A 16,463-nucleotide genomic window follows, 5' to 3' on the forward strand; every position below is an offset into this window, starting at 1 on the left:
ATATATATATGACAAATTAAGAGCTGAATTAACATTGCTTTATATTCTGAAATGTAAAATAAACATTTAATGAAATAAATATAAAACATCAATTTTTAAATGCACCAGTGTGCAGGCATTTTTAGTGTTTTATACATAAGATACAGTAAGAACATGAACAAAGAAACAAAGTAAAACAAACTGACAAATACAATAAACAAATATACAAATGAAATGAAATAAACAGTGCTGTAATTTTTCCATGAAGTTCTACTAACATTACTGTTCAGGTAAGTAATAGCCTACAAAAGAAATCTAAAAGTAATCAAATGTAAATGAGCACTGCATAGTTTTCATTGTATGCATTGATAGATTAATGCTTATTAAAGCTATAACGTTATTCAGATTAAGAGCAGATTTGCTTTTTGATGGCCCAAGCGCCAGTCTGTCACTTTTAAGACAATATATTGACACACATCGGATTTTCTCCCAACTGTTCTCCTCCACTTAAGACATAAACTGTGTTTAAGTAAATACTCTCCAAATGGCCGGCTTGGAGATATATAAAGCAATAATAAATGTATGTGTGTTTTATTAATTTCTCCAGTACCGATAGCAGAACCGTTAACGTCAGAGCTTATCGATACTCCGGTCTTTCATAATTTAGCCCCGAGACCGATTAAATACCGAGTTTCGGTACCCATCCCTAGTCCTAGTCTATACTTCTCCATCACAACTAGTTTTCATTTATATCAAATGAAATGTCTAATGCAAGGTCTGTTCATCAAAATCTGAAAATGGAAGCGACTTCATTGCTGTTTAAGATAGATTTTTGTCTTTACGTCTGCGATCATCGGCTGTCCACTTTGTTCCTGTCCAGATGCTCCTTTTGAGGAGGAATTGTGACGGTAGGATGTCTGTTCTTTGCTCTCATGTGTTTGGACTCCCTGAGGGGCAGCTGTGTTTTAGGGAACAGCTCAATATCCTCTGCCCAACTCCCTTCCCCTCCTTGGGGGTATCAGAACTCCCTCTGCCCCTCAGATAGGAGCTGAAGCTGAACTAATCCTGAGTTGTCTGAGAAAGGCTGTTTACTCTGCGGGGATTAACAGAGATTAAGTGCTATCATAGCACAGTTTGAGGAGGGGATGCTGTAAATGATCCAACGATTGCTGATGGCCCTCTCCTGTTCGCGGTTACCCTGTCAAACGCACACTTGCGTTCTTACACTTTTATGCCACTTCATTCAGCCACTTCATTGTGTCGCTTGCTTCCTCTCTGTTTGTTTTTTGCTGAACCTGTTCATTCTTAAGGCCCTGATTTACAAGCAGAATCGAACTGGTGGGACATCACAAACAAAATCAGGCCAAACCATTAGTTTGGAGTTCATTTTGGGAATTTGAAAGAGAAACTCTCCACAAGTTCTGTCCACAAATTTTGTGATAATACGCAAAACACACGCAAGTAAAAATATGAACACACTGGAGAGCTGCTTTATAGTAAACACTTAAGTTGTAGTTTTAATTGAAAGCCACGCTAACACTGTTTCTTCATGTTTAATACTGTAAAGTGCTTGCTTTAAAACATTCTCATGTATTAAGTGCTATATAAATAAACATGATGTGACTTGACTGAAGTGCTGAATTTCAGAGCTGGGTCAACATATCCACTTCGCTATGATCAGATGCTTTCTTAACTGCCGTTTTCTCACCTCTGACATTTTAATATATATTTATTTATACATATTGATATTGAGCCAAAAGCACAAACCGCATATTTACATATTCATCTAATCACCACCCCCAGTAGAATGGGTGGCAACAGGATGTTTGCTAAAAAATATTCCACTTCTCAGGTATTTCAAATTTGTTTTACCCCTAAGTAGGGCTGAGCATTAAAACGATTATGATAATTATTGCGATATAATTTTCCTCGATAAAATGATAACAAGAATTTTATAAATGTTGATGTTACAAAAGTGGAACAAAACTGTGCTACTCTTTTTAACCATGCCAAAACCGGACCGTTTCTATCACAAATGACTCAGTGATTTAAACTAGTTTAAAGCCAGATGAAACAGCGCTGACAAACAGGAGAAACACTGTGTGCAACGATCCAGTCCGAAGGCTTTTCAATATACAAATTGCCATTGTATTAAATTTACATCTGCATCCTAACTCAAGCTACTACTACTGTCAATTCAAGCTACTGTCAAATGTGCATTTCTAAGAGACAAAAAAAGTGTAGTATTATTAATATTGCAGCCTGCACTGCAAACTGTGCTAAAAATGTGCATCATCAAAGTCAGGCAACACAAACCTGTTTCATGATTTTTCACTCATTAGAACATGCAGAAAATAAGAAGTACATTTTTCTATTAAGATATTTATTTTGTTAAGGAAAAATGACAGCAAAAGTGTAAAGAATTCAAGAACGTGAAGTGTTTGTCCTGTTCTGACCATAAAGAGTAGTTTAAAACCCACAATTAATGGTCTTGTTTCTACAACTTTCACTTAGGACCAAAAATCTATCTTTAAATTTGAAAGAAATAAAGACTTATCGTGATCATTATCGATATCGACTGATATGAAAAATGTTATCGTGATAATTTTTTACCATATTGTTCATCCCTACCCCTAAGCGAGCGAGGAACAAAAAAGATCTTTGATGCGAGTGTATTGCGGCCTTTACAGTCCATGAAGTGAGACATAAATTTACACACGTAGACAGCAACCATTCAGAATGTCTGCTGTGGTTATATTGTTTCTGTTCTGCTCAGTATAATATTTTTTCTAGTGTATTAAGGTCTAGATGCTGCTGTGTGTAATAGAGATGTGAGAGCTAGTAAATGTTTGGCGCAGGACTGGGAACGAAATCAAAAAGCTGTACACGAATCCCATCAAATTTTAAATGTCAGTTGGAATGAGAGCGAGATCAAAACATGCCATGTGTTGACAGGCCAGCATTAATTCAATCCTGAGCCTAAATCTGGTTTCTGTGTGTATGTGTGCTTTCAGAGAGGAACGTGAGCGCTGGATCAGAGCCAAATATGAGCAGAAGTTGTTTTTGGCGTCGCTGACGTGCACAGAGCTGACTTTGGGACAGCAGTTACTGCGGGCCACGGCGGAGGAAGACTTGCGCTTCGTGGTCATACTGCTGGCCCATGGCTCCAGAGATGAGGTCAACGATACCTGTGGGGAAGGTGATGGCCGGACAGCCCTACACCTGGCCTGCCGCAAGGGGAATGTTGTGATCATGCAACTGCTCATATGGGTAAGAGCTACACTTTTTTTTTTTAACACACAACAAACTAATGGCCAGGGTGTGGGTTTTGAGTAAAGACCTTTTCACAACAAATGTGCAACCTGAAAAAGCTCAAAGGGGCTCAGTTGAATGGTCTGTTCGATTATCTGTCAATTCAATATGCTGAACACATTTCATCTGGTCTGTCAGCTGACTAGCAAGCAAGTTCAGCTCTCTTAATTTCAGCAATAATAAAAAATGGAACAGACACGACTGTTAGCTACAATAATTAACATTTCTGGTGTTTGTATGATGGGATTAAGGTCAACAAAGGTCATCAGCAAAAACATTTGTACATAAGTTCATAAAGTGTTTTGTTTGTACATTTACTACAATTCCAAATAAATTGTGCTATATGGTTCTAATCAAGTATTTTACAAATTTCAAGGGAAGGCATCAAACATTAATGTGCATATGGAATGATAAATAACTGACAAGGGTTTTTGAAAGGGCAGAAATAAGCCTTTTCTGATGTTGTATCAGACTGATGTAGATAATTTTTAAAATATTTATATATCTATCCAGTGTTGGAGGTAACGTATTACAAGTAACTTGAGGTATGTAATCAGATTGCTTTTTTCAAGTAACTAGTAAAGTAATGCATTACTTTTTCATTTACAGTAAAATATCTGAGTTTTTCAAATAAGTAACGCCAGTTATTTGTTTTCCCATTTATTGACTAACAGTTCTCCTGTTCCCATGGTGAGAAAAATCTGCAGTAAGTGCAGAGGCGTTGTGTGAAATGTGTAAATACAATAGTTACTGTAGTTCTAGACTAAATATGAAGATGCATTTAATTATCTCACTTGCACAAAAACAGATTTAGTATTCCTCAAAATCAATAAACTCAGAATACTACGCAAACCTGCAATAATTACATACGTTAATAATTGAATTTACATTTAAATTTACATAAATGAGGCTTATTCATTTTACTTTTGGTGTGAAAGAGCTTTTACATATGCCAAAAAATATAACTTTTTTTATATTAAAAACATACAAGCAGGCCAAGCCCAGATGAGAAAAAGTAACGTAATGCATTACTTTCCATAAAAAGTAACTAAGTATTCAAGTAGTTACTTTTTTAGGGAGTAACTCATTATTGTAATGTATTACTTTTAAAAGTAACTTTCCCCAACACTGTATCTATCTATCTATCCTATTTTTGCTGTTAAGCCTTTCTCTCTGATCGGTTTGTTCAAATCTAGTTTTTAACTACCCCATTGTTCAATAACTCTTTGCTCAACGTGTTAAGATAAGGGACCTTATTAAAATGTTAATATAATATTAACAATATTTATAATATGAATAAAAATAACAATTTTAATGACGCATATGCAGAGGCGCAGCTATAACACATGGCAGCTGACAGCACATGGCTCGTCAGACTTTCCCTAATTTACTCTCACTATTTAAATGTAATTTTCTGTTCTTAGGATCATAATAATAGCATGTTCTCTTGCTAACGTTCTTTCTCTCTCTCTGTAGTACGGCGTTGACATCATGGCACGGGATGCTCACGGCAATACGGCACTGGCATACGCACGGCAGGCTAACAGTCAGGAGTGTATGGACGTCCTCCTGCAGTACGGCTGCCCTGATGAGCGTTACCCACTCATGGCCACCCCAAACCTGTCACGCAGGAACAATAACCGCAATAACAGCTGCAGCAGCATGAACAGTGCAGTTATATGAGAAGTACACTCACATACACATGAACATGTATTCTGGCCAGCACTCCTCCTCCCTCCCTACACACACCTTCATATGTACAGCTGCACCACTACATCAGAATCATGAGACTATACCAGACTCAAGGCACTGATGATGACGATGAAGAAGCATGAGCAGAGCTACTGTGTTTGCCTGGCTTTACAATCCCACTGGTTGAAAAAGTTGTCATGGGCAAGGTCTTGGCCAATCATGTGTCATCCATCTTTTTTTGTTTTTGGGAGAGTGTCCCACATCCAATGTCTCGCTGCATTGTGGAACACAAATTTAAACAATCCCGGACTTTGGTTTTCTGACTGCGCCAGTTTAAGCTACCAAGTGCATGATGGGAGAATAGAGTGTGGGTTTGGTAACTGATGAGCGGGTGTCACAGTGTTCCCTGTCTCTAATAGATGACCAAGCAAGACAGGAAATGATGGGGCAGCATGGGATACTTTTACGCTGGATCTTCAAAATGACCCAGAAGAACCAGAGAACTTCACTTGGTCGCCATGTGTGTCTGGACATGTGTGTTTCACCACTTTGACGCTGATTTTTCTGTCTGATCTCATTCTCTCAGACTTTTCTTTGAATCTGTTCTTACTCTTTTACATCAATTACGTCCATTATGTCTTTTTTTAAAGGAATGTGAAAGGATGTAATGACACCCAAATATTGAGTCCTAAGTTTGAATCTGACATGGTCTTTTAAATTGTTTTGGTTTTAACATTGTTGAGTAGCATTTGTCTAAGTGCTCGTTACTGGACCAACGGAAGATTCTTAAAAACAAGTATTTTAAGATTTATGTTTCTCGGAAGTAAAAGGGAATTGCGTTTTTATTTAGCAGATTTTTTTTATCTTTAAACACATTAATCTAGCCTTATATGTTACCCATCCATCAGCTCACTCTTTACTTGAGCTCACAGTGAAGTGTGCAGACATTTCAGAAGTGAAATAACCCAGAATCCAGAATTTAGAAGTGCAGGGCTGAAGCTCAGTCTGACCTCAAGTGTTCATCATGAAAATCTCCACAGAATATCAGGAAAACGCAGGACTTTTTGTCGTGTAAAAAGTGGTGGCCGTTGCTTTCATACAGTGACGTGCCTCTCTCAGGTCATCTCCGACTGTTGCTGTTCACACACTTTACACTGCAGAGTCCTGAACCTCATGTATCTCAAAGAAGAGAAGGGCTCTCTGGGTCTTCAGTCCCGATCTATACATACTCTTCTTCCTTCTCTCTCTCTCATTCTATTTTTTTTTCTAAGTAGTGTCCTATATAGAAAAGCATTTCAAGAAAACCTTCCCCCTGACAAAAGGCGTTATTATATATTTTGACCTCACCCCCTTCTTGTTTCAGTGCAGTCTGAAGTTGCAAGTGTGCCTGTTTGAGTCGAATTCACTCTTTCTGCTCCCTTTCTCTGAATCGTAGATAGCTTAGTTTTCCTCCTTGCCTTTGTCTTCTTCCTTTATCATGTGTCAAGGAGTATTAAAGCAATACGAAGTGAAAATTCAGCCAGGTAGACACATGAGTAATAGTTTACCGTGTTTTGGACGTCACCACGGCAATCTGAGCTGCCGTTGTTATTGAGAGACGTAAAGCCAATGTAAGACTCTGTCTCAGGGCGTATATATCATTACTGGAGATCCCATGAAGGCTTTGATATTGACTCATTCCATAATATGATTTGATGGGCTTTGATCATTTAATCTCAGCTCCCATTGATTTTACTCTTCACTAGGTAGTAGAAATGTGAAGGTACTTACTTGGCTTAGGGTTGAAGATGGGAGAAGATCTGTATTGTAGAATGTATATTCCGCAATACAAACGATCTGGAAAGTCTTTAAGCTAGTTGATAGACATTTGGGACTGTGTAGAGAATCTTGACTAGTTTTTCTGAGCTTTTGAAGGAAAGCGGTGAGAGTTGAAAAGAGAGAAACGCTGAGGTATGTTGATTTTCAGCTCATAAGGGTTCAGTTTTCGGCTTGTGTGTATATAGAGCGTTGCAGGCCTTTAGAGGCTTTACCACAATAACCATTATTTATGACTAAATGCACTACAGAACACAGATCACTTGTTGTGAAGAACCCACAATATAATGTCCACTCTGAATCATTTCTGTGGAAAAACAGTTGTTTTTTATCTTTTTGCATGAATGGATGTAAATGTTCTCTTCCTTGTGTAATTGTCTTCGTCTTCATAAAAATGACTGTACCCTGACAGGTGACGCTAAAGAGTCTGCCATTTTAATATGAAAAAATACTTTTTATCAACTTGTGAACATTTCTTCTTCCTTTTTGTTTTGTCTGTCCTCCCATCTGCTTCTTTTGTAATTCTTCTCCTTGGGAAAACCTCTTTTTGCATCATCTGTCCATCTGTAACTGAATAAAGAAAGCATGAATGAGCAAAATAAACAAAAATCCAACCAATACCGTAACAGCAACCAAAGCATCACGTCACCCCTTGCAAGCAAATAATGCAGACTTCAAGGGGGCTTTATCAGTACGTTCCAAGTTGCTTGAACATATCCTCAGTTTTATTTGCGTTTCCATTCGCCAGTCGTCGCTTTGTGTAAATAGATGTAAAAATTGAGAAAAACGTAGTGTTTTTACCTTGTTTTTGTTTGTTTGTTACCTCATTTCAATGACCGTCTCCATGTTACCTTCAAACCCAAGAGACCCATTTAATTATTTATGAATATGCTAATCTGAAAGGGGAGGAGCTCTCTCACACTACTTGGGTTTTGCATTCGTTCCTTTATTCAGTCCATTGGCATCACAACTATCATTGATTCGAATTATTGGTGTTGTATTTCTAAGTATTATTGTTATTATATTGAGTTTGTGTCAGCTGTACAGTACTGTGTTGAAAAATTATACCTGATGCAGAGTCTTATACTGTATGTGTCTCTTTTCAATAAAAAGCTTCCTAATATAATGTTCTCTTTTTGATTTCTACCCTTTTATTTTGTGTTCTATTTATTGTGAGATGTACCAAATTACATGGGTTCAAGGAGAAAGAAAATACACCCACAGTAAGTAACTTTGTAATATGTTTATTCATAATATTTATATTGGTTATACTTTATTTTAAGGTGCCCTTGTTACGGTGTAATTATACATTTAAGTACTGAATAATATTAATTAACAACATGTACTTACATAGGGTTAGGTTTGGGGTTATTGCATGTAATTATGCATAATTTTGTGCTAATACTATAGTAAGTACATGTAACGTGTAACAAGGACACCTTAAAATAAAATGTTACATTTGTATTATATATTTGTATTTACACAGTATCAGTAGGCTATATACAGTCAAATATATTCATATTCAGCATATTAAAATGATTTCACTGAAGACTGGAGTAATGATGCTGAAAATTCAGCTTTGTATCACACAAATAAATTACATTTTAAAATAGAAAATAGTATTTTCAAATTGTAATGATATTTTACAATATTAATGTTTTAGTGTATTTTTGATCAAATAAATGCTTAAGAGACTTCATTAAAAACATTTTAAAATAAGTGTTTGCAAACTTTTGACAAGTACTTCATATAATATTTAAACATCAATTATGTATACATTAAGTACGTGTAATAATATGAAAGTATTATTAAGCATTGATGAGTAGATAGATAGATAGATAATATTTGTATGTAAGCTTTTATATAAATGTGTATTTTTTATTTAAATAGATAATTCATAATATTTATTTATTTTACATATACTTTGGCTTTTTCTTCAAAGTATCTCTGTAGGTTTTTACTTTACAGATCTCAAATACAAATCAACTGTGTTTCTCTGAAAATGTTCAGGCAAGTAAAGTTGATCGCACACATCCATGTGTTTCGCGCTTCCCGGACGCCTAGTTAGGGTTTGTCAGTGGGTGCGGTCCGCTCTCTGGCCTCCGCGGTACAGATGAAGGCGTTAAAGCCGGACCCTGCCGGCTCACTGTGTCTCTAATGAGATAAAGATCCTCTAATCCCCTTCTCATCCTCTCCCTCTCAGGAAGAGAGCTGCAGCTCCACAAAGTATCCAAAGAGGGGATGCAGGGCTTGATTCGGCCCCCACAAAAGCCCCCTGACCGGGAGGACAAAAGAGGCCTCGGCGGCCCAGGAAAACAGATGTAATTAAAGAGATTAGACAAGGCAGAAAGGCAGAGGGAGGAAAAAAAGAGCAATCTATAGAAAGAGGAAATGTTTCGTGGTTGAGAGGGGAAGTGGGAGCGTGATTATGAGTTAGTGACAGGAAGTGTGTTTGTTTTCTTATAATTCCTTTCACAAACATTTGCAGCTTGTAAGCTGTTGAAGGTTGACAGGCTAAAGGAGCCATGGGAAATTAATCCTTAAAATGTCAGTGGTGGTCCAGAACCACGAAACCCTGAAGCATCTTGTCCAGATCTACTCTGATCATCTCTCATCATAAATCAGTTCCACTTAGAAATCCAATGAGGCAAAGCACTGGTTCAGTGCATTAACAGAGCTGTTCATCTATCATGATGTGTGTGTGTGTGTGTGTGTGTGTGTGTCCCTCTCAAACACACAATAATGGCATTAGAAATGCTAGAGAAGCCCTGCAATGAGGCGTGAGCTGCACCATCATGTTGTGATGATAATCCAAATGTTCAGAGATAAAGAGCTGGAAAATCACATCCTCTAAGCCTGGCGTACATAGATGGGTGCGTTGTCACATTTTGTTTTAATCTTAAATTTTGTTAACATCTGTTAAATCAGTGTCTTAAACTTTGAGAGAATCCCAATACAAATTAAAGCAGTTAATAAATCTATTTCTAAATTGGGTTATTTAATGTGACGTGCAAAGAGTGCTGTACTTGACACCCAATTCCAAGAGTGACACTTCAAAAAAAAAAAGCAATTTTAAATTGTTGTGCCCCGTCTTCATTTTACTGTAAACCCCTTTATTAAAAATGGCCAAAATATAGGAAATTCAGTCCAAAATAGAAAACTGTACTCAAAATTATCGTTTTTTTGTTTTTTTTTTGATTGTTAATTTAAAGTATTGCACATTTATTTAATATATAAATGTATTTGTTATACATCAAATTAAACAAAAATATTTTTGGATGATGCCTGTTCTGTCATTTAACATCCATTGACATGATCAGGAATTACTATATTCCAGACATGAAATTGTAATTACTTATATACCTTAAACGTTTTTTTGTCCAATAAATCCTTTATATTTTACAGCGAATCTGTAAATATGATATATATGTATGCATGACAGTGTTTTCATATTCGTAGCTTATTTATAATTGTTGTTTTGTGTTACATCTCACACCACTCTCCACCACTATATACAGAAACTGACTGCTTAACGCTCATTGAAAAAACATATTTAATTATTAATAGCAGTTGTGCATGTTGCTGTAAAATAATAATATTGGCATTTTCCCGTATTAGCCTAATTATATTTATGAGGGTAAAGAAGCAAAAATCAACATCTATAAACTACACTGCTTTATTGTGATAAATGATGTAGATCTCACATAAATCACAGACATAGTTTGTTTATAACTGGTAAAGGATTCAATAAAATGCAATAAACTGAATTAGGTATTTGATGTTTTATATGTAGGTTTTCTGTCAATATACAGATCTATAAATGAAAAAAAAATCATAAATCATCTTTATGATTACAATAAATGTGCCATAATTAAAAATGTTTTAATTTAATAAAAACACGCCTGTTAAGATTACTTTGAAAAATTGTTTTATATTACAAAAAGTTCAGATGTATCCTTGTCTTCCTCTTATTACTTTGTTGTTTAATATAAATCTGAGAGAAACTTCTCAGCATATGTGTGTTTCAGTCATCCTGCAGCCGGTGCTCTCCGTCAGGATTAATCATTGGAGGTTAATTTGACGCTGTTAATTTAGTGCAGGAGGGACATGCTGGAGTGAAAAGCTGAGGCCCGAGCCAATCCCCCCGGGCCCATTTATCTGTCAGCCACCACGGCCAGCCTTGATTACAATTTGCAAAAAATTCATTAGAGTTAAGGCAATTGTCAGATCTCTCGTTCTCTCTCTCTCTGTCTCCCACCACTGTTCCTCTTGAAATGTCTTTCTGCCCAGGTTTCGTGTTTCTCATAATGTACATGAATGCGCTGTCTATTTTCCAACATCAACTAGACCAGCACATTTCAATTGTCTAACTGCTGGTGTGTGCGTGTGTGTGCGTGTGTGTGTGCGTGCGTGCGTGTGTGTGTGTGTGTGTGTGCGTGTGTGTGTGTGTGTGTGTGTCAGTGATGATGAGGCACTGATTATGTCTGATCTATTTCATTATACAACTATAAATCTACTAACAATAATTCAATTCCTCTGTTAAGAAAAATGTGTATTCCAGTTCAAGAATGAAACTTCAGCCTGTAAACCAATGCAGTATTAATAACGTTTTACACATTACAGTTGCCTCTTCATTTAGAAAGGTACACGACTACAAAAAAAAACACGTACTTAATATGTAATGATTTTGCAAAACAGATTGTTATTACATATTGTTTGTATTACACATTGTTATTATTAGTGTATACATTGTAATTATTATAAACTAATTAATTAGACAATTTTTAAAACATGCACGCACTGTAAGAATGTCTTTTTTTCTCATTTACCAAGTACTTACCAATTTCCACTTGCTTAAAAATCTTATTCTTAAAAATCATATTAATAATAGGGTAAATATGTTACAAATGCTACTTATATGAATTATATTTCAATAAATAATATACTTATATGGTTGTTATGAATCTGTAAAGTTTGGACATTCAAAAGCCTTAATTGACATATAAGTAGGTTATTGTTTTCATTAACAAAAATTCTAAACTCGTTTCTAATCTGTCAGATTCGAATTTGAACGAGTGTGTATAAATTGTTAAATCTGGCAGACTAATATATTTCGTGGAGCTTTTATGCAGACGCAAATGCAAAATATAAAGTTGATATTATATATGGATAAATACAGCATTAAGAATGAATAAATAAAGCATCAAGTAATTAAATTACATTTTTAAAGTCATTATTTTATTTTATAGATACACTTTGTCGAAATGGGTTTTAGAAAATATGAACATATATATAGGCTATAGAAATGTCAAGAGCTGCGATGTGTAAATGAGATTATTGTATTGTAAACAATTGCGTATACCGCAGAGGCTGTTTATGCGAAATGATATTTGATTTGCGTCTCAAGGTTTCCCGACAAGTCCCGTGTGGGCCGAATAAGCTCGTTACTTTTCTTCCTATAACACGAGGCAGGTCCGGAGATCAAGGCTGACACGCGGCTGTGTTCACAACACCGTGCTGAGGGTCTCTCAGCCTGACCCTGAAATCAGCACCGCGTTCAAATCATCTCTACTAACAAGGCAGAAACTGCGCGAGCACAAATCCGTTCTGGTAGTGCAGTAATATTATTAGAAATTATAATAATAATAATTGTTATTATTGTTGTTATTATGAAATGCTATTTCAAATGATACAGAAAAAAATTGACAAAAGTTGTACAAATAATGTAAAAAAAAATAAAAAAATGCTTGTTAAAATGATCCCACTCAAACCACGACTAGATTATGTTGGCACAGACTGTATGAACACTTAGTTTGTTATTTCCTTCCACACGCGCACAAAAAAAGACAAATTTCTTTACAATTGTTTATGGTCCAGCTTTAATCCACACAATATTCTGAAGTCAGTAAACTCATGAAACGTTAGCAAGCTTTTTTTCCCCCTCACAATATTAAATAAATTAGCAGCGTGCCCTGAAAGGTTACAGAAAAAAGGAAAATGAATGCAAGAAAACAAACAAAAAAAAAATCAAATAAAGAGCACATATTTAACAGGTTGTTTTATAAATTCGAGGGAATTGTGTTAATTTGACTATTAATTTAATTATATTCAGCAGAAACCAGAAGTGCTCCTTTTAGGATATTATTATTCTCTGCCAAAAACACAAGAACTAGACAGTCACACAAAATACATAGTGGAATTTCCTGAACTAAAAGTTGTTCGTGGTTTGGTCCAAAGTTGGTAATAAAACTGCAGTTTCTTCCAGTATGAGGTCTTAGTTTGAACCTTCGTTCGAGTTGAGTCTGTTGCTTCTTTTTTTCCTCGTTTGAACAACGCTGTCGTTTAAACGAAAAACTATATATATAGCACAAACTATCAGCTGGATAGCTTGCGTGTCCTGGGTTCCTCAGAAACATCAGCCTCAAGAACAGTTTAGTCATATTTAGTATTCGCTGATTTGTCTCTTAGTCCTCTAGTAGCCTATCTAAACCCAGCGTGTCATGGTCTGGCCTGTTCTAACTGTTGGTGTTGGCTGCGTATTGCAAACCGACTAACATGCACCGGAATGGGCACCACGATTTTGGGGTTTCTGGAGGGCTCTCCGGTTTTGGAGTTCACATTACCCGCTTTGACCCGTTTCCACTTGGCTCTCCGGTTCTGAAACCAGATCTTGACCTGCACCTCGCTGAGCTTTAAGGCATGGGCGATCTGTGAGCGTTCTGTGAGGGATAGATATTTCTTACAGTGAAACTCCTTCTCCAGTTCTAAGAGCTGCTCGCTCGTAAAAGCGGTCCTCCTTCTCCGATTTTTGCCGGTGGACGTGGTGTTCCCGGCCCCATTCCCGCCGTGGACGCCATCGTCCAGTCCTCCGTTGGCGTCTCCATCTTCCTTCTGACACATGGCGTTACCGGGCCCGTTATCATCGGAGCTGTAATCTAAATCACTGTCCATGGAGAAGCTTTCGTCTTTCCTGTGACACTCATCCTCCTTCGTGTCGTCTTTGTTGTGACCTCGCACTATGGGAATGAAATAAAAAGCAGATTTAATTTGAGAACTGCCTGAGGCTATGAGAATAAAACATCTAAACAACAATTCGCTGTGCGTAAAAGTTGTGTTTATTATTTTTGAAAAGTGTGGCTGGAATACAAGTTGTGTTTTCATGAGAATCTTATCTGGTCTTGTCTCGCAACACGTTCTTCCTGTTTATTGCAGGCACTTTTATGCGCAATTACGCACGGTGATGGATCCCTTAGGAAGGCTGTTTGTACACCTCAAAACAAGACTTCTGAAACCGGCTTAAAGGTTTTTTCCCCCTTCCACGTCTCTTTCGGTTATTTGTCTTTTAATCTCATTTCTATTTTTCTGAAAATGTCATATACATAAGCCTACCATATTTTTTTTAATAAAAATGTTTTTTTTTTCAGTATCAGATTACACCTTTAGCTAATGTCCATTTTCTTTACGTTGCAGTCATAGGCTACTAAATGTTGGACAACATTTATTTTACTCTGCATACATATAAATGATCCAGGTGACAGTGAATTTTGCTTAGTTTTATGGACATTTAAACACTGCTGGCCCTCCGATCCCTCAATTAAAATGAGCTAATTTAGTCATTGATGGCAGCTCGGCCTCAGGCGCTATTCCCTGAAAACTTGATAATTCACGTGTGTTACCCTGAGCCACAATCTTGACATTTTATTTCCGGAGGATTTTATATTATTATTTCTGTCCCACATTACTGTCCCTCATCGGTGCGACTGGGTAAATTGAATTTAGGTGACACGATTCATTTCAGCGTAAAGCAGACCGGTTAATCATACCAAGAGAAGCCTGCACAATTTGTTTGTATGACATGTTAAGACGTAGATTAATAAATAATTCCAATAATTTCTATATTATATATATATTTTTAACATTTTGAGAAGTTTTTAAACATTAGCCTATTATATATTTTTTTAAATAATCCAAAACCAAGTCGGACAAGTAACGTAAATCTATTCAGAATGCGCACTGAAAACAAATGCGTGAAGAGCTCTACAGGCTGTTTTGGTCTCACCTGTAGAGGTGTGCACGGATTGCGAGTCGTGAAATGACGGGAGGGTCGCTGAATCTTTCGTTGGAAACGTTTTCCCATTCTCTCCATCCAAACGAATATCCTGAGATTTATCGAACATGGAGTGAATAGACTGAGAGCCGAGCTTCCTCGCCGCGTCCTGGTGCTGCTGGGATGGCGAGGTGGAGAAGCCGCCGGGTAACGTGGCCATCAGCGTGGACGTGAGCCCCATGCCCTGCGCCAGGCTGGAGCAGAAGCCGCTGGGTAAACCCGGGATCGGGTGGTGCGGATGGGTCGCGGGGAGACCACTCTGAGGAAGAGTTGGAGGAGGTGGTGGAGGAGGCGGAGGTAGCACCACTGACCGATAGGGCATAAACATGGGATAGCCCGTGTACACGAAATGTCCCGGACTGGGCTGCGGTGGACCTCCGATGAGCGAGTCAATGCTGAACGCAGTGGTGCTTCCCACCGGACGCTGCATCATCATGAACGGTGTACTGAAAGCTGCACTCATATGATCTTATACAGACAGTTTATGAAGTCCTGAAGTCTGTGGGAGCAGCTCTCTCCCCCGTGCTTCTCAGATGAGGATGTCACTGCTGCACAGTGTCATACACTGACACTGGTAATCCTGTGAACGACTCTCTGTATGCGCAGCTCATAAAACCGTTGCATCTGTTTCGACTTAGTTCAGTGCCAAACTATCTTTTTCGTTGCAAGAATAGAGCGAGACAAGTGCATTGAAACGCAAATCCCTTGCTGAGAAATATCTGGTCGAGCATCTCAGATGAGCTTTATCGTCCTCCTTTGAGTTATCTCAGCGTCCTTGTCGCTTCTGCTTGGCCGCGTTTCATTTCGACCTGATGGAAGTCACAATAAATTGCTCCTCGCTCGCAGCATCAGCCGTGTTCATCTACTGAAGTGTGAGTTTGAATTACGCTCCTTCGGTTTAAGCGTCTCCACCACGCGCTCTGGCCGCGCCCACCGCGACTCCGCGCTTGCTATTGGCCTGGTTTCATCCGTTTATGTGGAACTGTCCTAACGCTCTAGAGCCGCGAGCGTTGCACTGGCTGCTGTCTCTTAAATTAGAAAGGCACTAACACATTCTCACATTCCAAAACAGTCAAAACAAGAATCATGTGAGATGTGATCTGATGTGTATTTTGGCACTGCAATTGCATTTAATAGTTGTGCTAATGTTTTTCTTGATTCCACTTAAAGTGCAAACCACCCTTTGGCCACAGTTCTGAAATGTAAATTTGTAAATGAAAAAAAAAAACATACAAAACCAATAAATGTCAGCTTCAAAGAGTATTAATAAAGCAATGCATTTTTAAAACATTAGAAATTCTTACATATTTCAAAATTTTAGTTACCACCAATGCAGACAAGCATCAAATATACCCCATTAAACATTCTCAAAGCTATTATGTTAATATTAAACATATTAAACATATATTTCAAACAGATTCAATCTGCTCCGCATGAAGACATGCATGAAACTGAAACTTGAAACTGAAAACACACAGTATAATTCTCTGATGTTACAGTACAATGTAAAAAAAATGCATCAATATGCAGGCTAACTTATATTTCTAAAACCATGAAA

The 16,463-nt window shown here is 37.4% G+C and overlaps 2 protein-coding genes across 5 annotated transcripts in view; one reads left to right on the plus strand and one right to left on the minus strand.

The window, feature by feature from the left end:
* Positions 1-7,924, plus strand: part of agap1 (ArfGAP with GTPase domain, ankyrin repeat and PH domain 1) — a 143,179-nt gene extending 135,255 nt beyond the window's left edge. For all 4 annotated transcript variants that reach the window (XM_016486609.1, XM_016486612.1, XM_016486610.1 and 1 more), the window contains 2 exons: positions 2,994-3,249; positions 4,768-7,924. In XM_016486609.1, the coding sequence (XP_016342095.1) occupies positions 2,994-3,249; positions 4,768-4,974 (463 nt within the window). In that variant the 3' untranslated portion in view covers positions 4,975-7,924. The remainder of the gene's footprint in view (positions 1-2,993; positions 3,250-4,767) is intronic.
* A 5,037-nt stretch (positions 7,925-12,961) lies between these two features.
* gbx2 (gastrulation brain homeobox 2) lies at positions 12,962-15,753 on the minus strand. The gene is made up of 2 exons (XM_016486736.1): positions 14,858-15,753; positions 12,962-13,814 (listed from the first exon to the last, which is right to left on the minus strand). The coding sequence occupies exons 1-2, from the start codon at positions 15,366-15,368 to the stop codon at positions 13,297-13,299; spliced, it is 1,029 nt and encodes a 342-aa protein (XP_016342222.1). The 5' UTR covers positions 15,369-15,753; the 3' UTR covers positions 12,962-13,296.
* Positions 15,754-16,463: the final 710 nt, after the last annotated feature.

Source organism: Sinocyclocheilus anshuiensis, unplaced genomic scaffold, assembly GCF_001515605.1.
Source record: "Sinocyclocheilus anshuiensis isolate Anshui unplaced genomic scaffold, SAMN03320099.WGS_v1.1 scaffold101, whole genome shotgun sequence".
NCBI classification, from domain to species: Eukaryota; Metazoa; Chordata; class Actinopteri; order Cypriniformes; family Cyprinidae; genus Sinocyclocheilus; species Sinocyclocheilus anshuiensis.

Coding starts and splice junctions, on each gene's coding strand:
- gbx2 (XM_016486736.1), bottom strand. CDS start 15,368: ATGAGTGCAGCTTTCAGTACACCGTTCATGATGATGCAGCGTCCGGTG. Junction 13,815..14,857: donor ATCCGTGCACACCTCTACAG/GTGAGACCAAAA, acceptor TCATTCCCATAG/TGCGAGGTCACAACAAAGAC.